This window comes from Lipophrys pholis, assembly GCF_963383615.2.
Source record: "Lipophrys pholis genome assembly, chromosome: 5".
NCBI lineage: Eukaryota > Metazoa > Chordata > Actinopteri > Blenniiformes > Blenniidae > Lipophrys > Lipophrys pholis.
In genome coordinates, this window is record NC_137628.1 from 4,856,725 (window position 1) to 4,884,547 (window position 27,823).

At 49.1% G+C, this 27,823-nt stretch overlaps 1 protein-coding gene across 1 annotated transcript in view; it reads right to left on the reverse strand.

Annotated features, from left to right (window-relative positions):
• Positions 1-274: 274 nt before the first annotated feature.
• Positions 275-27,823, reverse strand: part of cep170ab (centrosomal protein 170Ab) — a 34,662-nt gene continuing 7,113 nt past the window's right edge. Inside the window, exons 9-20 of the mRNA XM_080462873.1 lie at positions 27,100-27,531; positions 26,197-26,579; positions 25,960-26,085; positions 24,802-24,940; positions 22,208-23,680; positions 21,510-21,753; positions 4,876-4,984; positions 4,499-4,660; positions 3,215-3,303; positions 2,718-2,811; positions 990-1,041; positions 275-877 (exon numbers count right to left, since the gene is read on the reverse strand). Of these exons, the coding sequence (XP_080318999.1) occupies positions 666-877; positions 990-1,041; positions 2,718-2,811; positions 3,215-3,303; positions 4,499-4,660; positions 4,876-4,984; positions 21,510-21,753; positions 22,208-23,680; positions 24,802-24,940; positions 25,960-26,085; positions 26,197-26,579; positions 27,100-27,531 (3,515 nt within the window). The 3' untranslated portion in view covers positions 275-665. The remainder of the gene's footprint in view (positions 878-989; positions 1,042-2,717; positions 2,812-3,214; positions 3,304-4,498; positions 4,661-4,875; positions 4,985-21,509; positions 21,754-22,207; positions 23,681-24,801; positions 24,941-25,959; positions 26,086-26,196; positions 26,580-27,099; positions 27,532-27,823) is intronic.

The window sequence follows — 27,823 nt, forward strand, 5'->3', positions numbered from 1 at the left end:
AGGCATGGATAGAAGTAATAAATGTGACTATAATAAACATTTACACCCGTACATCATGTAGTCCCAGTTCTTTCCCTTGTGAAAAGCACCGCGGCCTCTTCGGATGGAAAATCATTACTGAGATGGACAAAAATATATATATTTTTTAATAGGAAATAATTCTATGAGAGGGTAGAAGAACACTTCTTGGGCAGCATTGCACTTTTTATAGTTTTGGTGTTAAGTTTGACAGGTTTTAGTTGGAAAATTCAAGATTCAGTTTCATTTTTTTTTTGGGGGGGGGGGGGGGGGGGTGATTGTGAAGTTTGACTGTAAAAACATGTTTTGTCCTTTTTAAGATATTTTGAGGGAACAAATAGAATGAGGAAAGAGCTGCAACATAAAAACACAGATGGGTTGCCATATATGAAGGCTCCTTCATTAATACTGTTGGGTTTCATATAGTACGTATGTGAGTTTATCACCACAGCTTTCCTCTTGACTCGTGTGATTTTATTTGCCCGGGAGCGGATCAGACTCTCCTGTTTTCCTTCCTCCAACTTGTCTCAAATCAACATCCCCTCCCGCCGCATCACGACCCCGTCCAAGGCCCAAGCGACGCGTCCGATGTGATGGACGCGTCGGGAATGAAGTCCTTGGTGTGTCAGGTGTCAGCTCTGATGGTTTCATTCTGCCACGCCGACGCGGTCTGACGGTCCGCGCGGTTCGCTGGACTGTGGAGCTGCGAGCGAGCCCGAGGAGGCCTCGGCTGCGGGGAGCGACCCAGGCGCCCCCTGCTGGGCCCCGGGGCCCATCTTCAGGTCAGACAGTGGACTGGTTATCCCCAGGGTGGACAGAGCGTCCAGGGTGCCGTCTGGGTCCACCATCATGTCGATGACTGTCGGTTCAAAACAGTAGAGACAAAAACAAAAAAAAAACAAGTCCCAACAAGATCTAATACTCTCATTTCCTTTTGATGTGAAGATTAAAGACAAATATGAGATTCATACCTATCAGTTGTCTTTCCACTCTCTTCAGGTCGTGAATAATAGTTGAAATCTCCTGTTAAATAAACATAAATAAATAATGAGGCGGAGGTTGAGGGTGTGAGCTCACGCACCAAATAAATCACCTCGATGAATCTCTTCATAAGTCTGGAGCCGAGCCTCGTGTACTCAGTGAATGCTTTACGAGCCCTGCGTCGTGCCAGGGTCTGGCGCACTGTATCGCTCGGCAGGGTTCACACAAGGCCGGACTCTGTTAATGCTACGATTAATGACACAGCAGGCAGGAGAGGGTTTTTTCCCTTTCTTTTTTTTATTGAAGTAACCTTTTTAGTTTAACTTTGAAACAACTCAATTGGATTACTAAATATAAAAAAAAAAATGTGTTTGCAGTATTTTGAACCGGCATGCGGAAGATTTAGATCTGGTTGATTCGATCCCCCAAAGAGCCGTAACGCTGTCAGCACTCACTGCGATTGCTTGCAGTGAGTAATCAGATATCGCACTGAACTCCTGGGTTTGTTCCAATGAAAAGATCACTAACTATAGCCATACATTCATAAGGGGGACATCCTTCACTGTGGGCGCGCTGCATTGCCTTCAAGTCTGTTGTTTGATTCGATCCATGCCAAGAAATTACCAAAAAGAAAAACACATTATGTAGATTACATTTCTCTTAAAAGTCCAGCATTGGATGGCTGCCTCAATGCACCTTGTTGCATTTAAAAGTTTTGTGGTTTTCCTTCATGTGTCCCTCTTATGTTATGTTGTACATCATTAATTTCACACTAAGCATGGTTTGGAATGAATGAATACTTCAAAAAGAAAAGGATATTGCTCTAATTTACTAATTCACATCCAATAAGGGACACTTGTTAACAGGTGTCAGTGTCGTGCTTTGAAGCAGGGGTGTAAAACGTACGGAATCGGCCCACCAGAGTCCAACCCGGCGAGCGAGATGACATTTACAAGCTGTGAGAAATTATGACGATACCTGCAATATATATAGTTGACCACCAGGGGGCGCATTTTGGTCTGTATGATGTGGTGAATCAGCTCAGGTGATCAGTATTAATACAGAAATGTGTCGACATTAAAGACTATTTCTTGGATTTGACAAGTTATTCTGATAATTAAATGAAATACCCAACTATATTTTTGAATTCCAGCTCCATGTGACCGAATGTTTTATGTTGAAGATGTAAATAATAAAAATCTACGTTGATCTGTAAATTGTAAAGCACACAATGAACTGAGGCTTAATATTGGTGTTCTTTTATTCAAATTTCAGGTTTGTCATGTGTTGCGAAAGGACAGTTTGATATCTATGGATATACTGATACCTTGCGGGATTAAAACTAAGACATGAATTGAAAGTTCTCCTTATTTGTAGATTATAATGCTATTATTTACTAATCCGGCTTACTTGAGAACGAATAGCGGTGTATGTGGACCCTGAAGTAAAATGTGCTTGACACCCCTGCATTATGATTACTGTAATTACTGGAAAAGATACAGTAAATCTCTGCACACCTGAAATTTTTCCTATGCTTCATAGCAATACGTTAATCTTTACAATAAATGTTTAACTATAAATGTAATGTGTTGCTGTGCTATTTCCAGTTTATGACACACACATTAATGACAGAAAACGTTAAAGAAAGTCAGTAACAAGCCAAAGTGCTTTTGTGGGTGAACAGAAAATATGAAACGTGCTGAAGTGACGTTCGGCACCTTGTTGGAGCACTTGAGTAGTAAAGAGTCGTGCTCCTCCTGCAGTTTGGTCTCAATCTCTTCCCACTTGCGTTCCTTATCCTTGAAGAGGATCCTGGATGCCAGGTTGTTATGGAAATAGATGAAAGTGAAATGCACAAAACAACATGCTTATTATAGATCTTGTTAGAAGTATTAGCTGACTGCAGGAGTGATTTCCTGCAGATAGCGACTGCAGTTCGTAGGAGTGAATCAAAACGCCTTTGAGGTGTCATCCTAATGAGGAAAATATGTTGCTGGTTGCCAGATTAAAGCCCTGTGATGTGTCACTCACACTCTACTGGTCGGCTTACTTCCAACAGGAACCACTGAGAAGAATCTTAACGCGCCTGGTAACTTGCTACTCTTTTGACAGTTAGAGCGTTCACAGTGTTCTGATGGCAAAATGCATTCAAAATAGAGCAAAATTCAATAAAAGCCGATTAACTTCACGTAGAGTAGTGGAGTCTAATGGGTACCTGACTTTGTAGCTTGTTTTGTCCACAGCCTGGCGTATCCTGGTGGAGAGTTGAGTCACAGAGGCGAGCAGCAGACCATCTAATACCGCCTGATAATACGAGACAGAAAATACTCACGTCACAAATATTCACTGGGTAAAGGAGTTAAATATTAACCCAAAACTGATAATAGCCTGATCATAGATTTCACTATAAAAATATGCTTCTTTTTAAACAAGTTTTTGTGGCTGAAGTTGTTTAATAATTATGTAGGACTATTGAAGAGATTGGAGCTCCCTCTAGTGGTACATTGAGGCAAACGTAAACTTCTGCAATACAAATGCAGAATGAAGCTGGGCTGGAGCAGAGATATACGTAAGGCTCATGGGCCAAAGCCGGCCCGCAAGAGGCTCCAATCTGGCTAAACCATCAAGCAAATTGTAATAATTTAAAAGAAAAAATTGATTTCTTAAAAAACAATTTCTTAAGAGTAGTGGACACAACACTGAGGCCCTGAGATCAAACGAGCATCAGCCATGCTGTCAGGGTGAGTTTGTAAAAACATGCATGATACAACAGTTTTCACCATAAAGTTTCATTAAAATTGTCATTTTTCTGTTCAGTTTGGTTCAGATAACTTTATTTATCAACAAGCGGCAATTCATTTGTAGCTTCTTAGTGAAATCTCATGCACAAGATAAATAAATAATAAACCAATTTGCCAAGGAAGCATATTTAAGCAAGGGACAGAGGGACATGTCGGAACAACAAGTGGCCTACATATAAAAGATGTAGAGCAAGATAAGATGTTAGACAAATAATTAAAAACCAGTAATAAAAACAATAAACATATAGAAAATAAATATATCCTCCCTTTCAACAACAAGGCAAAACTTTTAAGTTTAAATGTAAGGGTTATTATGGGTCTATTTTACCAAGGCGAAATTGGGCTGTATGGGCCTCGCGAGCTAAAACGTGTTTGACACCACTGTGCTAGAGGACGGGGTTGGGGGGGTTGGCAGTCCTGCCTCATAGCAAGAATACGCCTGGTTTGAGACTTCAGGGTCTTTCTGTGCATGGATTTAACTGTCTCCAATTTCCTCCCACAAACCAAAAACATGCAGCCAGGCTTGTTTATGTGTGAATCTGCCTTTTCCCCACAGTAAGTTCCACTTCTGCGAAGCCCCAGAATGGAGGAAGTTCCCGCCGTACAAATGAGAGTCCAGATCAAATTTAGACTTTGAAATACTTTTCATAAACTGCCCGCGTATGACGACGTGATGCTGCATCAAAGTGCAGACTCACATCCTCTCTGTTCCACGTCTGTCGACGGATGGAGCGGGCGCTCTGTCCGTTCGAGCCACGCGGTCGAAGCTCCACTGACCGCCCGTTGGTCCCGGCAGCGCCGCTGAGCTCTGCGGAGGGACGGCCCTGGTCCAGGCTGTCGTCAAATACCCTCTCCTCCAACTAAAACACATCATTCAAAGTAAGCATCAGTCCATCGGATCACATATTTTTCCAGCTATACGTCATGTGGCTTCATCAGGAATGTGCATCCCATTAATTACAGGTTTTACTTGGACAGTATGAAATCAGGGAGCCTCCAGATGTTCTGCAGTCATGGCGAGAGGAGGGAAAAACCCACATCATGCGGTGGCTGTTGCATAAAGTGATGACTGTACCAGAGCTCCAGGGTCCGTCGCTGCAGGGCTGACTGAGTCGATCTCTCCGGCCACATCATGAATCTCTCTGGCGAGCATGGCGAGATCTTTGGCGAGATCCTGGCTGATTCTGACGAGTGAAAACATGTGGATATCAACATCTGATGAACCTCTTTCTATATGTCATCATATTGGGTAACACGCTGTTGGGGTCAGCGTGTGATCAGAATATGCAAATTACCCTAGTGGTAGGCTACCGGAAGGTTCTACCCTGTCAGAGGTAATTTACATATAAACGAATCGCCAAACAGAAGTAAATTGTTATTTACGGGTTGACAATTACTGATCACTAGCGGTAGGCCACCAAAGTAATGGATTACTGGAGTAATAGATTACTAAGGTAATGTACCAAGTGTAAGTTATGCAAAGCTATAAAGGTTGATTGGAGTAAATAGTCAGTTATCGGCCAACAGCTTTGAGCTAAAAAGGGTCGCCTGACGGGAGGAACCTCCACGGGGTCCAATCGCGAAGGCGGTCCACCAGTGGCACGACCGGTCAACAGGCGTGACGGGTCACTCCTTTGTTGACAACTGCGGGTCAGTGGCGTGACCTACCGAAGCGCCTGTGGACCCACAGGAGGCGACTCGCTGGAGTAACCGGGGAAAAGCTCAAGCTGCGAAGGCGTCACAAATGGCTATTGACCTATCAATGAACAACGGTACTTGATTACGAGTGATGATTAAATTACGGAGAGCAACCTATGATTCAAGTTATCAATGAAACAAACCTGCGATTTGTAAGTCAATAACTGAGGGGAGGCTGAATTACTTCGGTGGAGTGGACCACCGAAGGTGATCTGCAAGTAATTTAGAATGGATTGTTAATCAAACAAGTTTGGTTATTTATCTAATAACAATCGGGAGTAATCAAGGAGGAGTTGGAATTAATTAAGTAAAGTCGGGGTTTACTAATTAAATACAATGAGTTATTTGAATGAGCTAAACCATTGAAATTGAATTAAATGCAGTTAGGATTATTAATTGGATAAACTTGCGCTTTATGAATTAATAATACTGGATAATTGGATGCTGAGATGCACGAAAACCACTTAAAAATGATTAAAAGCACTCTTGAGTATTAATTGAATAAATTGACTAATTTATTAATTAATAAAGCATACAAATTATCTATCTGCAACAAAAATAAATGAACAATAGCTTAGAGACAATTCAAGTTGTGATTAGGTTAACTGGGTAACAGATCAATCAATAATAGTGCGGGTAATTAACCACAGAAAATGCGATGAAACACTTAAAATTATTTAAAAGCAATGCGGGTTATTCCCGTGGAAAACCTGCATTCATTCGCCAACGCCTCCTAGGTGTGTTAAATTACCCAAAGCGTTAAAATCATTGAAATTGATTTAAACCATTCAAACTATTAATCAATTGAATATTACCGTTACTTAATCAAAGTCGGGGCACCAGCTGAAGTTAGGGTCTTAAACGAAACATCAGTCTTAAAAAAGAAAGTTCAATTAAAATGTTTAAATTATTATTTCTGATTGAAATGATAATCGCAATTTAACTGAAGCAGGAAAGGAAGGCTGTAAATCCGAGCACTGACTGTTACAACCAGCAGTTGTCGCTGAAAAGCACACAAAAACCACCAAGAATCGTTCAATTCAACTATTAAGTGTTTATTAACAAACGTCTATTCCTAAATCATCAATCTATGAATCACATCTAATCAATAAACATCAAGCAAGATCTCATAAAACAACACAATACAAAACAAAGCCAGCTAATAAAGTGTGTGTGTGTGTGTGTGAGTGTGTGTGTGTGTGTGTGTGTGTGTTCGAGTGTGGGGGAGCGATGTGTGTGAGTGGGTGTGTGTGTGTTCGAGTGTGGGGAGCGATGTGTGTGTGTGTGTGTGCGGGTTTGTGGAGCGAAAGGGGCGTGACTTGGTGAGAGGGTAATGACCACGAACGTCCACCAGAGGGAGGTAGACGTCGGCGGTCCGGTGTAATCACCCGATCTGGCCACTAGGTGCGCGTCGGCGCGCGGGGCAGTTGTGATGACTTAATGCAACCACCAGATGGCGGTACGAGCGGTTGCAATTACCCACGCGACTACCAGAGGGCGCCAAACGGCTCGGCGACCCGGCGAGGAAATCGATGTGATTACCCACCCGGTCACCAGAGGCGCTCGGCGTGCTCTGCCTGGGATAGCGTGACGTCACTGAGCTCCGCACGGGCCGTAGCCGTCGGGAGCGCGCCGGATTCCTTGTGGCCGAGAAATCCGAGCCGCAGTGAACTACACACGGTCCCAGGGACGCACTGAAAGGAGGCGCTTGGAGGCAGCGGCGGCCGTACCGTGCGCTGGTTAGTGAACAGGGAAACAGAGGAGAAGAGGAGAGAGAGAGAGGAGAGAGGAGGGGGTGTCTGACTGTGTACACTGACGCGACCGCCTCAGCTTACACGTACAGAGTCCAAAAACGGCTGTTCAGGCAGATATGGACTCTGGGAGCAGAAGCGTGAGCTGAGGATGAGGAGGCTCGCGCGTGCGTGCGATGATTCGCGTGGATGGCCGTCCACGCGTAGACACAAAAGTACTCCGAAACAGGGATCGGCGTCCCAAAGTTACAAGTACCAACAATAAACACACAGCAATAATAATATCACGTTATTCTAATTCCTGCCCAGACTCTAAGCCTTACTTGGTTGGACGAGGGGGAAACGTGCTTCCGTGGCCAGGTGAAATCCGTCGATTTGTGGCCGCGGGCGGTTCTCTGGCGTCCCAGAAAATAGAGACCTGACGTGGACTACGGAGGGGAAACCCGTAGTGTGATCCGAGGGGCGATCAGCAGCTTCTTGCGATGAGGGGGGGAGTGAAGAAGCGATGCTCAGGTCGGTCTGCAGACGAGCGTGCGGTTGCAGCGCGCGCTCGGGGTCCGGATGATGCAAACAAAAAAAAGGGAGAAAAAAAAGAAGGGGAAACCAAAAATAAAGGGAATTCCCGCTTTTCTTGAGCTCGTCCAGCGAGGTGAAGAAAATTCAGGCCCGGTCCAGGTGCGTTAACACGAGGCGCTTTGTCTCCTTACGAAAAGGTGCGTCTGGGTTGACGCGATTTCGTTTTGGAAGAGGCTGGATCTCTTCCCGGGCCTGAATTTATACCGTTATGATGTCTTCCGGGCTCCCCGCGGCGTTGGCCGTGGTTCAGCCAATCCACGCGGGGTTGGCTTGCGCGTCACCGGGCCGGTGACCCGGTGAGGACGGGATTTTGGGTCCCCCTGCCGTCGAGCTGCAGTGCCGCAGCTAGAGGAGGGGGGACCCGGGGGCCCCCCAGGGGGGGGTCATGTGATCAATGGCGAATTTTCCAGGGTTGAGCACATGGTTTCTTTGTTCTCAAAGAAACGTGGCTCACCCCCCTCCTCGCCCCCCCCCCCCCTTCCTCATGAGGGTGAGTGAACAAAGGATTTTGGCTCCAACATCCCCCCTTTGTTCCGAAGAGTGGGATGCAGGTCACAGTCTTTGGAGCAAACCTGGGCCGAACAATCCATAGAATCTGTGAACGTCCCCATGTCCTGTGAAACATACTGTCCTTCTCTGTCCACCAGTTCACATGTGAGGTTATTTCCTGAGCAGGCTGGGCTAGTCTGGGCAGGCTAAGGCTAGTCTGGGCAGACTTACTATTTCTATTCTAACTATCTAGGCACACATACATTTCATTTCTTAAGGGTCGTCACCAGTGAACATGAAAGAGGTAGGAAAGGGACAGGAGAGTGAGAAATAGGAAGGGAACGGGTGGTTAGGAAAAGGGTTAGTAGGCCGTGCCTTCACCTCTTGGTTGGGTGAGGGCTGGCCTATTGTGTGTTTGTGGATGGGCCCACAAAACGTGGCGAGACCAGGGTCAGGGAATCCAGTCGGGCCTGTAGTTTCTGGATGTACTTGTACATCGCGTACGCCACTACGGCCGTGATGATCCAGCCACTGAGCAACATTCCGAGCGCTGCCATGCTGATGGGATGGTCTTGGTATGGGTGTCCACCTGCCCGCCTAGGGAAAGTGGCTGAGAGCCCTGTGGGCTTTAAATTGAATTTAATCAATTTGGTTCCCTCAGCCAGAAGCTGGCTTTGGAGGGTGGCATCAATTGTGAAATTGTGCCCGACGAATGCATCCATCATCTCAATCTCCACCTCGTGTCGGTCGGCATCGAGATGATGGAGGATTATGTCGTCAATGTGTACTGTAGCCCCTGGTGGGACATTGAGGAATATTGTTTGATTGGGCAGGGTGAGCTTGGTGGCTATATCATGGCGGTCGTAGGACATGGTCGCTTCAGAATGAGGTGTGTTGACGAGCCATCGACTACCTGCTCTCTCTACTCTGGTCTCGGTTCCTTCATCTTTGATGGACAAACTACCTTGACATTTCTGCTCCGGGGCGTCTGCCCTCAGCCCACATAGATAGTTGGTGACATCTCTAATGAAAGGGTTGCTGGGACAGATCCAGTGAATGTCTTTGGTGTTTGTGCACATGCTGAGATTGGGGACCAGGTAGAGTGAGGGGTTGTCGTCGTGGTAGGCGAGTGTGGGTGGCGTTCGGAGGTGTACGTGTGTGTTACCCTCCCAGAATCCCACATTCAATACGGTTTTTAAACGGTACACATTCTGCTTTTCAATGATTGGTAGGTTTAGGATAAATCCTAACTCTAGGTTCTGTGGGTTCACAGAGATCGGAATAGCACTGCCGAGACTATATGCCAGATGTACCTGTGAAGGTTGTACAACAGTGGTGGTAGTGGTCTTGAGAATCTGTTCAACCAGTGTTAGTGGAACTAAGTACGTGGGGATCTTCCCGGTACTGAGGCTACTCACGGAGGAACTGACTTCTCTAAGGAGATCTTGCATAAGATCCCTGACTATTCGCACATACGTTATGTCCTCACTGACGATACTTGACAAGGTTGTTAAGGCATGCAAGGTGTTATTGATTAAAGCAGAATGCAAGTTTACAGTGAGTATGGTTCCCTGAACCGTTTTGGTCAAGCCTTGTAACTGTTCACTCTGTATTAGGAGTCTCTGTTGGATTTCCGGCATTTCTTCTTCGAGTTCCCCGACATGTCTCTGAAGGGCCTTCAGGCTGACCGAGTTGGCTGCGGAGAGGCCAATCGAGAACAGCGAGCCGATGCCTGCTGCTGCGGAGAGCAGTGCACCGAGGAACCGCTTGGGTCGCTTACCGTCGCTGAGGTCTTTCTCAGTGACCATGAATTTGTCCAACTGTTCAAGCATGTGAACCGTTGCCTGTTTCGCATGCTCGATGGTGTCGGTGGTCTGGATTCCGCTTAGCCTTCCCTCAGTCAGCTGGGGGGGCTTGCGGATGTGGTTGCGGTATACATCCCAGGGGTCTAGGCGCACGTAGAACCTCTGGGTGTATAAGCCGCACCGGGTGATGAGAAGTCCAGGCGACCCCTGAAGGATGATGCCCGTTGGGGGGCCTGGTTCAACTATCACCATGGATGAGGTGACTCGGAGGCTGAGCAGGATGCCAAAAATCCAAGGGAGATCCATCCTGGAACAGATGAAGCGGAGAGATGTGATCACTATTGGGGAGTGGATGGTGGTAGCAGGGTTAGTGCATGCAGGGTGTTATTTGCATGCAAGTTGCCAGGCCCTACTAGTGAGCTTGTTATTGGTCTTGGCCGAGAAGTTCTCCCCCCTCGCTTGGAGGGGTTTCAACCTCTCGGCCCGGGAGACTGAATGGCTTGAATGGTTTGATCTGATTTGCATGGACCCATTTGTATACCGGGGGTTGTCTTGGCTTTGGGATCCTGATCCGGTAAGCCACCGGTGACAGTTTCCCCACGATTTCAAACGGGCCCGACCACCTCGGGAGGAACTTCCTTGAGGTCCCTGCGGGATGAGCATATTTGAAGTAGAACACCTTGTCGCCCACCTGGTACTCCTTTGGGGATGCAGCGCGATCATAGTAGGCCTTTGCCCCCTGAGCGCTGGCTTCCAAGTTTCCTTGGGCCCAGGAGAAGGTGGTTTTAAGGTGTTCCCGCAAATCGGTCACGTATTGATGTGCAGTGTAGGCTGTGGCCACACTGACATCTTCGGGGTGGTACAACAAGTGGAGTGGAAGGGTCATTTCCCTGCCGGTCATCATCTCAAAGGGAGTGACTCCTGTGGAGCGGTGCGGGGTGGACCGAATGGCCATGAGCACCAGGGGGAGTTTCACGTCCCAATCCTTACCATTGCTGCTGACATACTTCCTGAGCATGTGCGTGATGGTACGGTTGGCCCGTTCAACTTGACCAGATGACTGGGGGTGGTATGCCAGATGGAATTTTACCTCCACTCCTAAGATGTGGTACAGGTTTGTCATGACTTGGGACGTGAAGTGAGTACCTCTGTCGGAGTCGATGGAAAGGGGAAGTCCCCAGCGGCTGAACACGTGGTTCAGAAGGAGCACAGCGGTCGTGGTGGCTGTGTCGTTGGGTGCTGGGAGGCACTCGACCCACTTGGTGAAGGAGCAAGTGACTGTGAGGAGGTATTTGTTACCTCTGGCGGACTTGGGGACAGGTCCGACCCAGTCTACTTGCAGGTGCGACCACGGGAAAGTGACCCCCCTCCTTTGGAGTGGGGCTCGGTTCAGTGGTTGTGACGGTTGGAACTGGCAGCAAACTAGGCAGCTCTGGACGTATAGTTTGGTGTCATGGGCCATGGTGGGCCAGTATGCCACCTGCTGGAGGGTTTGGAGGGTTGCGTGGGAGCCGCGGTGGCCACCCACCGGTAAATCATGTGCGTGTGCTAACATGATTCCCCTGTGGTCGGTGGGAACCACCCAACGGGTGGGACCCTGGCCTTTAGTGTGAACCAACAAGCCCTTCTCTAGCGTCAGGTGTGGCAGCTCGCGGAAGAAGGCTTTCAGTTCGGTTGGGCTGCCCGCTGGAGCTTGTGGGGTCCCGTCCGTGTACAGGTCCTCCACCAGCTGTCGGACAATCACGAGCACGGGGTCTTGTTCCTGCATCGCGATCAGGTCTGCATCACTTGGCTTGCGTCCGAGGTGAAGTGTCTGTGCGTCAGCGTCGGCACCCTCTTGCCTCTCTCGCGCTTGCCTGCGGGTGATAGCGTTGACCCCACACGGTTGAGGAGGGAGCCACTCGTGTCGGAATTCCCAAGGCCTACCCTGTTCTGCCCCCAGCTTGGCTAAGCGATCAGCCTCATCATTCCCAGCTTTGTCGGGTCCTTCAACTTGGGAATGACCCTTGACCTTTTTCCAGTACACAGTCATTCCCTTGTCAGTGACGAGCTGGTCACATGTCAAAAACAGCTCGGCGTGTTTGACGTCTTTGTTCCGGGCATTCTTCATGCCATTCGCTTTCCACGTGGGGAAGTGCGAAATGAAGCTATGGCGGGCATAGTTCGAATCAGAACAAATCACCAGTTGTCTGATGGATTGCCCAGCTGCTTGCTGGAGGGCGATGACCACTGCTGCGATTTCGGCGTACTGACTGGTTTTCGGACCCAGCTGGAAGTGATCAGGCACCTCGCTTCTGCCGACCCAAACAATGCCCACGCCTGCCCTCATTTGGCTGTCGTGGTGGAAAGAGCAACCATCGACATAGACTTTCGGCATGCCGTCACAGATGTTTTCATCATGGTAATGATGATTGGAAGGGAGGGTCTGTGTCTTGACCAGGAGAGGTTGGATGTTGGACTGTCCCTCACAGTCACAATGTTGGCACGCAGCCAGACCTTGGCCCAAAGCCATTTTGTGGTTTTGTGCGTATTTAACCTCGATGTCATAACCTTGGAGTGCCATCATCCAGGCCGCGATGCGGCTGTTGGACACGCGTCCTTCCCTGAGACGTTGGCTGTTCAGGAAAGAGACTGGTTGATGGCAGGTTTCGATTGTCACCTTCTGACCCCCAATGTAGCTGCGGAAGTGCTCCACAGCCCAGACGGTGGCGAGGAGAGATTTCTCACAGTCGGAGAACTTAATCTCTACACTGCTAAGAGGTCGGCTGGCGTAGGCCACGACTCTCTTGTCTGTGTCGTACTTCTGTGCCAGAGCCGCGCTCAGGCATTGAGCAGAGAACCCTGCCTCAAGGAGGAACTCTTTGTCCTTATCTGGGTACGCCAGACAGGGTGCCACGCAGAGTTTCTCCTTCATGAGGCGGAAGGATTGTTCTTGGGGGGCTCCCCACTCAAAGGCCTTGTCTTTGCGGAGGAGTTCTGTGAGGGGTCTGGCAATGTCCGCATAATCCTCGATGAATTGACGGGAGTAGTTGCAGACCCCAAGAAAGCTCCTCAGTTCTGACACATTAGTTGGGGCTTTGATGTCTTGGATGGCGCGAATCCTCCCCGCTTGGGGTTCGATTCCGTCAGCGCCAACTGTTAACCCCACGTATTCAACCCTGGTACGGCACCACTGACCTTTGCGAAGTGCCAGTTTGGCGCCTGCCGCCAGGAGCTGGTTCAAGACGTGTCTTATCTCGGCTAAATGCTCCTCAAAGGTGCAGCTTCTCATGAGGATGTCATCCACATAGATGAGGTTGCCTCGGGCGGCGGCGTCACTCATCGCTTTGTGGAGGAAGATGTTGAACTCAGATGGTGAGTTTAAGTAGCCGAATGGGCACCGGTTCCAGGTGTACTGGCGGTTGCCAAAGGAAAAAGCAAGTTTGTACTGGTCAGATGGATCCACTTTCATGGTCCAAAATCCATTTGCCACGTCGACTGTGGAAAAAAAACGAGCACCTTTTACTTTGGCCAGCTCCTGATCCAGGTGGATCATGGGCCAGCGAGAAAGAGGAACCTGTTTGTTCAGCGGGCGATAGTCGATGGTAAGCCGCCATTTACCAGTGGGTTTTAATACTGGCCAGATTGGCGAGTTGTACGTCGAGTTGCACTCTCGGATAATGTTCTTCTCTCGCAGTTTGTCAAGGATCTCCTGGATGGATTCATAGGCAGCCAGCGGGATTCTGTACTGGCGTACGAAGGATGGTGGCGCCATTGGGTCGGTAGGAATGCGCACTAGGTGAAGGTCTGTAACCCCACAATCATGTGCATCCCTAGCAAAGATCGCTTGAAATTCGCGGAAAACATTTCTGAGTGCTTCTCGTTGTTCCCGTGTCGTGAGAGCATCTGCTTTTTCAAGTTGCTGCTCAATCTCTGACTCAAAACCAGAGTACGGTTCCTCCGGTGCAGACCCTGGCTGCCCACCGGGGTTCTCAGCACTTTCTGGTTGAGTCGCCAGCGCGTACACTATCATGTCACCTTCGGTGCTGAGGGTTGAACCACAGATTGCCTCCTGTGCGAGGGCTTCGTGACGAGCAATGGTGATCATGCGGGTGGGGAACGTGTACAACACCTTGTCGAGTGTCTCGTCCCTGATGAGGGATGGAGGTAGGTCGCCAATGACGGGCACCCTGAGCTCGAAGTCGTGAAATGAGCTGTCGACCAAGACGCCTAGTGGTTTTCCCGCATTCACCTGAACCGGATTGTGGGTCAGGTTCTGGACTAGCAGGTAGGCTGAGCGGTTGGTTAGCTCTAGAAGGGGTGTGCCACAAATTGTCAGGCAAAGGTCAGAAAAGCACGGTAAGGGTTGAAAGAATGCTTGTGGGCCAAGCATCCTCTGCCCCTTGAGCAGTGCGAGACGGATTGGGAACCCGGCTGTCCGTGCTGGAATTGTGGCTTCCAACTCACTAGCAGCGTGACACGCCTGCGGGATCGTCTGACCGGATGCCATTTGCTCCGGCTCGGTCGTCAGATGCTGCGTGTCCGCGCTCGCCAGTGACCACAAAACCTGGTTCACGGCGTCCAGCTGGACTCCAAGCCTGACAAGGAGATCCGCTCCTATGTGACAAGGAGGGCGGAGCTGCGGGACGACACTCATATAGTGCATGGCTTTCTTCTGCCCTATCTGCACGGAGAGGGCACATACACCAGTTGCTTTGATTAGTGTCTGCGGCGACCCTGCAGCAAGCAGGCGATGGCTGTGCTGCACTTGGACAAGGAGTGCGTTGTGTTGGCACAGATCCTTTAGAAGATCGGCATCAATGGCAGATTTCTCTGACCACAGAGCCAAGAGTGTCTCTGGGACCAAGGTCCCATTCAGGTGTACCCCCCCCACGATGTGGGGATTGTATAGTGGAGATCCATCGTTCGCCAGTGCGCATAGGAATGATGGATGCTCTCTCAGAGACTGATAGCTCCTAGACTGCCGCGACTGCTGGCCGTCAGGGAGCATGACAAGAGGGGTGTTTGAGCCAGATTCTTTGGAAGGCGTACACATGGGATTAGAACTTCTGGACTCGATGGCAGCGTTCATGCTGTCAGAAGAGGGAGGGTCCATGTCTGGACCGATTCGAGTCGGGTTGCGTACTTGGGCCCAAAGGTACCCGCGACGGCAATCGATCAGTGGGGCTAATCGGTTAAGGAGATCTTGGCCAATGAGTAATGGTTCTGTGTCCAGCGTGGTGACATAGATGGGATGCACCAAAGACATCTCTTGGAAAGTGACATCCACCCAGACGCGTTGGGTGATGGGTGAAGTGTCCTGAGTGAAGCTTCTGATGTTAATGCTGCAAGCTTCGACCTGCAGTGGCTTTCCAAGAGACAGCAGAGCTCTCGCAAGCTCGGCGAAGGTGGCTGAACACATTAGGCTTATTTCGGACCCGGAATCTAACAGCGCGAGGGCGTTTACACATCCTCCCACCACCACGGATGTGTAGATGCGGTTGGCGTTCTCTCGGTGCACGAGATTGCCTAAGAAAGTCAGGAACGGCAAATCGGTGGACTGGGAAGCTGTCGTTCTTGAACGTTCTCCCGCCTCACCTGTTTCTCCCCCCCACCCGACAAGGTAAACCTTGTTTGTGGTGGGTCGGGGCCGCCGCTCTAGTCAGGAGGGAGGGGGCCTACGTCCCCGTACCCTTGAGGGGGGGTGGCGCCCCCTTTGGTTGGACAGGTCCAAGTTCTGTACAGCCTCTTTGATGCAGGTTTGAACCCACTGCTGTAGCTCAGTCTTTAACTGGTCAGCTCTGTAGCGACCGTGGTCCCTTTCCGAACCTTTCATTTTCCACTTTGAATTCGGGTCGGGCCCTTTCTTCGGTTGGAAGTTTTGTTCTGACCTGGCCCATTTTCCACCCTTTTGATTTGGTTGTGCGCCTTTCTGCTCAGACGGAGAGGGTGTACCAGACCCTCCTCCAGCATTCGTTCTGGGTGTCGGCAACTCATCGCCCTCAAGCCTCAAATCCGTGTTTTCCCTTGGCTCCATTTCCAGGACCCTCTGGTCAATGTCAGGCTTCTTACCCGGGCATTGACGCAATTCCCACACCATCTGCGCGTGCTGGCGCAGTTCCTTCATGGTGGGTTTGGCGGTCCTGCAAAATAGAGCCACATCGAACCTCCCACTGTCGTGGAGGTTGTTGACAAACAGAGACTTGAAGGCGTGATCTTCCTCCAACCCCGGTGCATTGCGGCCTTGGAAGTAGGCCACTCGTAGGCGCCTGTAATACTCCTTTGGAGGTTCAGACTTCCGTTGGGTGATCGCGAATGCACCAAACGTTGCCGAAGCAGGGTCATTGTACAATGAATACTCTTCCCGGAGAGCCTGGCAGAGGGTGGAGTACCGGTCTCGGGTGTCTGGCGGCAGGGATTCCATGAAAACATGGACTGTTCTGGACGTTGTTTTCCAGAGAAGCTTTAGCTTCTCCCGCATGGAAGGACGTGCGATGTCGAGGAGGCAGCGTTCAACCTCACGGAGGTAGTCCTCGATACTCGCGTCCTTGTTGCTCGGGTCAAAGCGTTCGATGTCCTTTGCGAGGGATTCGAGCTGGCGGGTCCGGACATCCCACCCCCTCACGGGACTGGGGCCGTCAGAGTCCTCTGACGACAGTTCCCCGTGGACTGCTGTCTGACGCGGGTCGGGGCCGCTAGGGCCATACAAGGGAGGTCTACTGGGGTGTAGAGGCACCCTCCTGGACCCCTGCTCCCGACTGCTAGCGTCGCGTGGGGGCTGCAGATGGGAAGGAGTGGCGGAGTCGTCGAAGCGCACCGTGCTGCGGCTGCGCGTGGGCTGAAAAGAATCACCATCTAAGCTATATGAGGCGTCATACCTCTGCGTTGTGGCGCATGAGGAGTCGATAGTGCCAGACCTCTCTGGCGAAGCCAGATTACGACGACCCCAATTAGGGTCACGTTGCGCACCTAGGGTGGCAGTGTAAAGCTGGTGTCGGAGATTTTCTTCCCTCTCCATGCCCATCGCGATTAGCGACTGAGCTTCTTCTAGGTTTTCCTTTAACTCCTGGATCTGAGGCTCACTCTCTAGTGTGCACTCATCGACCTTCGTCTCCTTATGAGGAGGCAGAGCCCGTTGCTTCTCGGGCTCTGAAGGCTGATCCTCGTCCTTGGAGGCGTCCAGCTCCTGTCGGAGGCGAGCGTTGTCCTTGGATAGCCTCTGGTTGTCCAGACGCAGCCGATCCGTACGCTCCTCCGCCTCCTTTGACTGTAGCTCTGCTCTACGCTGGTAGAGCAGGCTGATCTGGCCCAGGACGTCCGGCACTGTACGTGCCGGCTTGTCCCCTGGGTTGTTGACAAAACTTACCAGCTCTCGGATCTTTTCTTCGCAAATCTCAACGCTGTAGCGTTCGAGATTTGCTTTCTCCTCCAAGGAGAGACGGACGAGGTGGGACACCACGTCTCGTATGGCCGGCTCAGTTAGCACCGGCGGAGCCTCGGCTCCCTGTGCCCGGGAACTCATACCCTCCATTGAGTGGTTGAGATTTACGCCCGAAGTCAACAACGTTAGCTGTGGTTAACGGCAAATTAGCTTTGCTACTGCACAGGTAACGGCTGTACCTGTGTCTTACAAACCTCTCGGTTTCGTTAATTGCTCGAGCTGCACCCTATCCAAGTTAGTCAGATGCGTCTAACACCTTGGCGAGCAATATTGTTAGTGTCTATTAATCGTAGTCAGAAATCTTAACACAGCGTGTTAATCATGCGTAGAATGCAGGGAAAGCAAGGCACTAACCACTTCACAACTGATTTCACACCACAAGTGACTTTGTTCGACAGTGCTGAAAAAGTGTATCTTGAAAACCAATTCTGGGAGAATAAAGTTAACGGCTACACCTTAAGTGAACGATTCAGGATTATTTTGTGCAGTTATTCGTAACAATGCTGGTTTACAACAGCCTCACACGGGGCACCATTATGTTGGGGTCAGCGTGTGATCAGAATATGCAAATTACCCTAGTGGTAGGCTACCGGAAGGTTCTACCCTGTCAGAGGTAATTTACATATAAACGAATCGCCAAACAGAAGTAAATTGTTATTTACGGGTTGACAATTACTGATCACTAGCGGTAGGCCACCAAAGTAATGGATTACTGGAGTAATAGATTACTAAGGTAATGTACCAAGTGTAAGTTATGCAAAGCTATAAAGGTTGATTGGAGTAAATAGTCAGTTATCGGCCAACAGCTTTGAGCTAAAAAGGGTCGCCTGACGGGAGGAACCTCCACGGGGTCCAATCGCGAAGGCGGTCCACCAGTGGCACGACCGGTCAACAGGCGTGACGGGTCACTCCTTTGTTGACAACTGCGGGTCAGTGGCGTGACCTACCGAAGCGCCTGTGGACCCACAGGAGGCGACTCGCTGGAGTAACCGGGGAAAAGCTCAAGCTGCGAAGGCGTCACAAATGGCTATTGACCTATCAATGAACAACGGTACTTGATTACGAGTGATGATTAAATTACGGAGAGCAACCTATGATTCAAGTTATCAATGAAACAAACCTGCGATTTGTAAGTCAATAACTGAGGGGAGGCTGAATTACTTCGGTGGAGTGGACCACCGAAGGTGATCTGCAAGTAATTTAGAATGGATTGTTAATCAAACAAGTTTGGTTATTTATCTAATAACAATCGGGAGTAATCAAGGAGGAGTTGGAATTAATTAAGTAAAGTCGGGGTTTACTAATTAAATACAATGAGTTATTTGAATGAGCTAAACCATTGAAATTGAATTAAATGCAGTTAGGATTATTAATTGGATAAACTTGCGCTTTATGAATTAATAATACTGGATAATTGGATGCTGAGATGCACGAAAACCACTTAAAAATGATTAAAAGCACTCTTGAGTATTAATTGAATAAATTGACTAATTTATTAATTAATAAAGCATACAAATTATCTATCTGCAACAAAAATAAATGAACAATAGCTTAGAGACAATTCAAGTTGTGATTAGGTTAACTGGGTAACAGATCAATCAATAATAGTGCGGGTAATTAACCACAGAAAATGCGATGAAACACTTAAAATTATTTAAAAGCAATGCGGGTTATTCCCGTGGAAAACCTGCATTCATTCGCCAACGCCTCCTAGGTGTGTTAAATTACCCAAAGCGTTAAAATCATTGAAATTGATTTAAACCATTCAAACTATTAATCAATTGAATATTACCGTTACTTAATCAAAGTCGGGGCACCAGCTGAAGTTAGGGTCTTAAACGAAACATCAGTCTTAAAAAAGAAAGTTCAATTAAAATGTTTAAATTATTATTTCTGATTGAAATGATAATCGCAATTTAACTGAAGCAGGAAAGGAAGGCTGTAAATCCGAGCACTGACTGTTACAACCAGCAGTTGTCGCTGAAAAGCACACAAAAACCACCAAGAATCGTTCAATTCAACTATTAAGTGTTTATTAACAAACGTCTATTCCTAAATCATCAATCTATGAATCACATCTAATCAATAAACATCAAGCAAGATCTCATAAAACAACACAATACAAAACAAAGCCAGCTAATAAAGTGTGTGTGTGTGTGTGTGAGTGTGTGTGTGTGTGTGTGTGTGTTCGAGTGTGGGGGAGCGATGTGTGTGAGTGGGTGTGTGTGTGTTCGAGTGTGGGGAGCGATGTGTGTGTGTGTGTGTGCGGGTTTGTGGAGCGAAAGGGGCGTGACTTGGTGAGAGGGTAATGACCACGAACGTCCACCAGAGGGAGGTAGACGTCGGCGGTCCGGTGTAATCACCCGATCTGGCCACTAGGTGCGCGTCGGCGCGCGGGGCAGTTGTGATGACTTAATGCAACCACCAGATGGCGGTACGAGCGGTTGCAATTACCCACGCGACTACCAGAGGGCGCCAAACGGCTCGGCGACCCGGCGAGGAAATCGATGTGATTACCCACCCGGTCACCAGAGGCGCTCGGCGTGCTCTGCCTGGGATAGCGTGACGTCACTGAGCTCCGCACGGGCCGTAGCCGTCGGGAGCGCGCCGGATTCCTTGTGGCCGAGAAATCCGAGCCGCAGTGAACTACACACGGTCCCAGGGACGCACTGAAAGGAGGCGCTTGGAGGCAGCGGCGGCCGTACCGTGCGCTGGTTAGTGAACAGGGAAACAGAGGAGAAGAGGAGAGAGAGAGAGGAGAGAGGAGGGGGTGTCTGACTGTGTACACTGACGCGACCGCCTCAGCTTACACGTACAGAGTCCAAAAACGGCTGTTCAGGCAGATATGGACTCTGGGAGCAGAAGCGTGAGCTGAGGATGAGGAGGCTCGCGCGTGCGTGCGATGATTCGCGTGGATGGCCGTCCACGCGTAGACACAAAAGTACTCCGAAACAGGGATCGGCGTCCCAAAGTTACAAGTACCAACAATAAACACACAGCAATAATAATATCACGTTATTCTAATTCCTGCCCAGACTCTAAGCCTTACTTGGTTGGACGAGGGGGAAACGTGCTTCCGTGGCCAGGTGAAATCCGTCGATTTGTGGCCGCGGGCGGTTCTCTGGCGTCCCAGAAAATAGAGACCTGACGTGGACTACGGAGGGGAAACCCGTAGTGTGATCCGAGGGGCGATCAGCAGCTTCTTGCGATGAGGGGGGGAGTGAAGAAGCGATGCTCAGGTCGGTCTGCAGACGAGCGTGCGGTTGCAGCGCGCGCTCGGGGTCCGGATGATGCAAACAAAAAAAAGGGAGAAAAAAAAGAAGGGGAAACCAAAAATAAAGGGAATTCCCGCTTTTCTTGAGCTCGTCCAGCGAGGTGAAGAAAATTCAGGCCCGGTCCAGGTGCGTTAACACGAGGCGCTTTGTCTCCTTACGAAAAGGTGCGTCTGGGTTGACGCGATTTCGTTTTGGAAGAGGCTGGATCTCTTCCCGGGCCTGAATTTATACCGTTATGATGTCTTCCGGGCTCCCCGCGGCGTTGGCCGTGGTTCAGCCAATCCACGCGGGGTTGGCTTGCGCGTCACCGGGCCGGTGACCCGGTGAGGACGGGATTTTGGGTCCCCCTGCCGTCGAGCTGCAGTGCCGCAGCTAGAGGAGGGGGGACCCGGGGGCCCCCCAGGGGGGGGTCATGTGATCAATGGCGAATTTTCCAGGGTTGAGCACATGGTTTCTTTGTTCTCAAAGAAACGTGGCTCACCCCCCTCCTCGCCCCCCCCCCCCCTTCCTCATGAGGGTGAGTGAACAAAGGATTTTGGCTCCAACACGCTTTATTAATCTGATTTGAAAGCATCCCAGACACTCAAACCATGCATGCAATGATAAAAATAGCGAAATGCCCAGAAGCTGGATTAGTGTTGTGAGTGACTCATTCCTCCTCTCAGACTGTACTGACGTGCTGTTTACCGACGTACCTGGCTATTTCCTCGCTGTGCGCCGTCCAGTCTCTCATGTAGTCGTCTGACTCCCGGGAGTGCTGCTTCAGGGACGCCAAGCCGGCGGGATTCGGGGTCGCCGGGGCCGAACCTCCGAGCTGGGCCACGCGCGTGGAGGGGAACGGCTTCGTATGATCCTGTTTGGATATGTGACGGTTTGAGCCGTACTCGTCTTCTGAGGTGGAGGCGTACTCGACGGGAACGCGGCGCCACCGAGTGCCAGCTGCGGGCAGAATTGTAAAAGAGCGTAGGTCAGTAGTGCTGAGCATAAAGCCGGCGCGCAAGAGGCTCCAATCCGGCGTAGCGTTAGCGTCAAAGCCATGCTGTCAGGGTCCGTTTGTAAAAACACCCATGATGCAACGGAGACATTTCACTGTATTTTGCACCGGAAGATTTCATTAGAATTGGCTTTATGTTGAAATTACAGTCATTTTCTTTAGTAATTTTTTGGTTTTGTGAAATTTTTGACATTTACATCACATGTACACAACCAGGCCACAAACAAAGACAAACTTCACTGTTTAAATTTAAAGGTTATTAGGGCACTATTTTACCCGTCTGGCTCACTCAAACCGTATGTGGTCCCTGAACTAAAATGTGTTAGACAAGATATGTAGATGATTTATGATGAAAGAATAAAACAAAAGAATTTAATCATCATCTGAAATTATACTTACATGCAGGTGTGTTATGCCCATATGGGGAGTTTCCTTTACTCTTGTCGGGCAGCTTGGAGGCGCTGTTGGCTCTGGCTCGTTGTCCAGCCACAGCAGTCACATTGGACCCCCTCAGTCCTTGTCTGATGCCATATTCACCAGCAGAACCGCGCGCCGCCAGACCTCTTCCCCTTGTCACAGTGGCTTCAGAGTCGCTCTGGGCTGATGGGGATCCCACCCTGGGCCTCCGCGGCTGTGCCAGAGCTTCTATCCTGGACATGCCCCTTTTGGCCATACCTGTCCTGGATGTGGAACTCGCTGTAGAGGCCTCGGAGGCCACCGACATCCGGTCCAGATCAGCCGGTTCGGTGTCTGATGAGTCCCCCAGCCGGGCTCGTCTCAGCAGCGATGCCCTGGTTGGTCTGGGCTTGGGGACATTGGCAGTTTTACTGGGTGCTGAGGAGCCTGAGAGCTGGGCGGCCTTCGCCCGGCTAGACTTGGTGCTGGCCCCGACTGTCGTGCCCCCGGTCTGTGCTCGAGCGTGGGAGCTTCGGGAATTCTGCGTGGACGCTGGCTGTGAGTCCGAGAGAAGTGAGTTGGAGTTGACATCATCATCGGTGAGGTCCAGGGAGGGCGAAGCCCTGATCTGTGGAGGACCAGATGATCTGTTCTTGACTCTCCGGTCCTGGGGGTCCCTGCCTCCAGCTGGACCCTTGCTGGTAGAACAGACGACAGTTTTCTCTTTCAGCTGTCCTGCCAGAGTCCGTCGCTTCTGCACGACTTTCCTCGCTCCGTCGGCCTGACTTACGGTGCTTGTTGTGTCCACGTCCGACTCCGGTGACATGGAGCCTTCGATGGACTGACTCGGGGGATCGCCCTGGTCTGATATTGTGCTTTCTAGGAAAGCTGCGACAGCCTCCGAGTCCTTCTGCAGTGTGACGCTGTCAATGCCGGACTCCCGACTCTGAGTCCTGCTGCCCGGGCGCCCATCGATACGAGGGATGAGCTCGATGGGAACGTTGGCGCTGGGTTTCTCCACAGTGAAACTCTCCTGCCTCAACAACGGTTTTCCACTACTCTCCCGAGCTTTGTCGTCCTCTTTTTTCCTCTTGCGCGCGTCCTCCACCCTCTTCTCACCGCTGGTCATGGGACGAGGGGGAAGCTTGGCCAAGACACCGGACTGACTCGACCTCCCTCCGCCGCTGTCCTGCGATTTCGCTGGCGAGGAGCGACTGGGGCTCCCACCATGACTGCCCGCACCTCCAGTGCTTTGGCCAGACCGCTTTTTATCCCTGGACGGTTTCTCCTCCAGGTTCTCCTTCTCCTGTAGCTCTGTATCCTGTTTCTCTCCCATATCTGCACGTAGGCCTGCACCTGGAGTCCTCCGTCCTAAACTGAGCTCCTCACCGGGCAGCTGAGGAAGAGTTCGCCTTTTACGTTCTGTGTAGCCAGAGGAGGCGAAGGAGGCCGAGTGGCTGGATTCACTTATATCAGCTGAAAGGAAAAAAAAACCTTCCATTGAAAAACCTTCATTAAATCAGTATCTTACATCAGCAGAATGTGATGCGTCAGTCAAATTCATCCTCCAAAGAGATTGGCACAATATCGCATTTTTTAAAAATTACTGCAGTTTCTTTTAGCATTTTTTTCCAACTAATTGGAGACTGACTGGAAGTTCTTAATTCTAAATACGGTATCATCATTCAAAATGGCGATGCATTAACACTCATAGAAAAAAGAAAAGCTCAAGAAGTATTGCTGTTCTCTGATATTTTGCAGAAAAGTGAGGGAAAACCTATTTTGCATTCCATTTGATGTGGTGGTGAACCATAACCACACAAATCCTCTTTCAGGCAATTTTTCCACCCAGACGCACCAGGAAAACATTCCGTTTGCTCCAGCAGGATCGAGACAGATAACATGAACAGAGGCTATGTCTTTAAGGACAGTCGAGACTACAATAAAATAGGAAAACCGTGTAAAACGAGCAAAATGAGGTAGTCGAGGTTAAACTACATGTCACACGATTTGTGTCACAAGTGTTTCCATAACTTAAAAAAAAATGCATTTTTTTGTCGACTCATGCAATTTCCAGTGTGCAAAATGCATTACAAAACTGCAAATAACGTTTAAAGAAATCAGCTGCAAAATCAACAATGACAAGCACACAAAAGCCCCAGATTGTTGGAGGAAATGACTGATGAGTTATTTTGTATTTCTATTGAAGTTATGATTCAGCTGATCTTTCTCTGATTTAGTGAACTAATAACAAATGTATTGTTTTTAATAATGTGAGAGTTATTACTCATATTACAACACAACTTTGTGACTTTCTTCAGTCTTAAAGTTTGAATCCTATAGAAATGTTTCTGATACGATAAGGGAAATATGCTTTTGGTTCAATTTAAAAAAGCTAAATATGAATTAGTCTTGACTAAAGGTCACTTCAATTTCACAATTCTAAAATAACCTGCATGCCTGAGGCGAGAGAGTGTATCTCTAGTAGTAGTGCACATGTGCACTACAGGTTTCTTTTTCTTTTTTGTAGGATGTTGGGGAATAAATTTAGGTAGAAATGAAATCCTGAAATGTTGACTTCAGACTGTGACATGTACCTCGGTCCTCTGTGACCATGACATGACTGTCCCCTCCTGATCCCTCCGGGTCGGTCCGGATGTGGCTGGCGGCCAGCGTCGCCCACTGTGACACCCAGCGAGGACCGCCCACCATCAACTCCTCAGACAAGACCTCCACCTAGAAAAAAAACAAACACAGAGCAAACTCAGCTAACGTTAAACGATCTTAGGTTACAGTTATTGTTCGTTAAACCGAAAAGCACAGTGATTTCAGGCTCTTCAGAAAGTGCTGGCCGAAATAAAATGGAACAAGTGACTTAGAAAGGTAACTTTTGTGTTATTTAGTTTGTCTTTAAGTAAAGGATGGCTGACAATCAAGTTGTAATATTGTTGCTGGCAGCACAAACAATACAAAAAGAAGAAGCAAAAATAACGCAGGTTCAATGTTTCCAAAGTCTCACACACTACTGAATACTTCTTTCTGTAAAGACTGTATTCATTCAGAGTAATGAAAGGAATTCCGCCTTCATTCGATTGGAACACAATGGCGACGAATGAAGAAAAACCGTCTGCACACATCAAGTCTGCAAGTTTTTTTTAAACAAAATATAGTGAGTTGGGATCCATTCAGACATGTTGAGCACTGCAGAAACTATTGCAAGTTTCCTAACCTTTTAAAAGTGCTATCACCTGATCAGGGACGTTTCTTCTAACACCTCATTTCAGACTCTGGGTTCAACAATCGAAAGGTCCTGTGATGATTCCTGGTACTAAGTTAAGCTCTTAAGGACCATGTCTTTTGAGTTGATTATACACACCAAAATCAGAAACATGGGGTACTAGATGGACAATATGTTGTGATATTCTTATTTGATGGATTATAACAAACAGAATGAGCAGAAGGAGCCCTACGTTGGAGTTGCATTGGACCGACAGAAACGGAAAAAAGGTAGGAAAAGCTTGATTACTGATTTGTGGTTTACTCAGTATCTTTCATTATTACTTTAGTGGTTGTATTTTGATTATAAAATGAACACAGTGTTTGTTATGAAGAGAAAGCAAGCTTTCAAACAAGGTATAACATGTCTCAGCAACTCTGTAATACAGTCTCTCGAGGGGTTAAAGTTACCACAGAGCCTCTAAAAAGAACTTCTTAATAAAACTAGTTAGAGTAGATTTATTTGAAAGTCTCTGAACCTCCGTCTCCATGCGTCCAGGCTTCCCTCGCTCTCCAGCGCCAGACCTCTGGGAGTTGAGTCTCTCCCTCTGGTCAGCAGCTGCCAGCCTGGACACACACCCCGGCTGCTCGTCGACACCAAACACCTGAACGCCCACAAACAAACAAACAAACATACATGTGAAAGACCGTTACTGTTTGATAATACAATATATTCACTGGATATCTTTGAGTATGATATAAGAGAGGTCGCTCACGTCTTTCTTCCGCCTCACCCTGTCGATCAGTTTCCTGGCTTCTTCTTCTTCGTGGTCTCCGTTCTCCATCTCGACGGTGTAAGTCGCCCGGTCGCTGTAATCGTCTCCGTGGTGATAGCACTCGTCACGCCCCCCCTGCTGATGCGGCGCCGAGACCCGCCGCCTCTCCACAGTGCCGCCCGCCCCTCTGGAGGGCTTGCGTCGACGAGCCGGGCTGTCCTCCTCCGCAAAGAGGCCCTCGGGCACGTTGGCTCGACCCTCCCTGATCTTCATCCCCGCGCCCCCCCAAAGCCCCCACGAACGCTCCTCCAGCGCCGCCGCCTTGCGCTGCTCTCCCAGGGCGTTTTCAGAATCGCTCTGAGTGCCGTCCTCATGTTTACTGCCTAAAAGTAGAGAGACGGACAAAGAGTCGGAACGTAGAAATACAAAGTGAAAACTTCATCTTAAACTGTATCATAGAGACGTCTGCAGTGACGGGATTAATGTTTGTTTGTTTGTTGCTCTCTGTCTCTGTCCTCTCTTTTTCTCTCTTTCTATCCCCAAACCCCGACCGGGTCAGCAGAAAGCTTCCACCTCCGAGTCTGGTTCTGCAGATTTCTTCCTGTTTAAAGGGACTTTTTTTTTATTTCCACCTTCTCCTCTGCTTGCTCATGTGGAATTGTTGGTTTTTCTCTGTAAAAGTGACCTGATGTGACTTTGTTGTTTTTGCCAATATAGAAATGAAATGGATTTGAATTAAATAGCGGTGCAAATCACAGTCTGGAGGCACACTTTCTTGGAAAAAAACCCCAAAATCACTCCACCAATCAATGATCTGTCAGTTTATCCCAACAAAACTTATCTAAAAAGTAGTTTTTAGAGAAATGTTTCCCTTACCCGGTATCATAAATGTGAAACACACACCTTTAAGACTCCTCAGGTGAACGGGCACGTCGCTCTTCACGCTCTCCCCGTCGTCCTCTGCCACCGTCTCCTTCAGAGCCAGGGGCAGCTCGTTCTGGGCCAGCCAGTCGGCCACTTTGACCTCGGCTGCCACCATGGCCGTCTGAAGCGGACTCAGCTCCTCCCCAACAGCTCTCTTCGGACGCGGCCTGGTCTCCGGCCCGACTTTGGCCACTCGGTCTTTGAGGGTCGCTTTACCCGACGCGCCGGGGTCAAACTCAATGGTGAAGGAGGCGTGGCCGTGGACGGGCTCGGAGGAGGCGCCGGCCTCCAACGGGACCTCTCCGCCCACTTTAGCTCCCGTGGGAGCGTCCTTTGTTGGGATTTCAAAATAGCTTGGCTCCTGATTGGATTGCTGGGCAAACTTTTGGTTTTCTGCACTTTTCTTGGGGTCTGTCAAAGGGAACATGAAGACATCTTTCAGAAATGAAAACACATCACCACAATCCATATGTCACCGCCTCAACACGACCTCATATCAGTCCTTTCTGCGCCTTACACTCATGAAAACCATCTAATTTCTTGTTAAGGTAACTTGTTTTGACCTCTGAGATGATCCAGAGTTACAGTGAAAGCATAAAAACAGCTGATCAATCATGATTGTTTTAAGAATGTTTCTTAAATGGAATTGATAGTTTCCCTTATGCAACCTGGCGATTTGTCCCAGTATTTTCCATGGATTCCT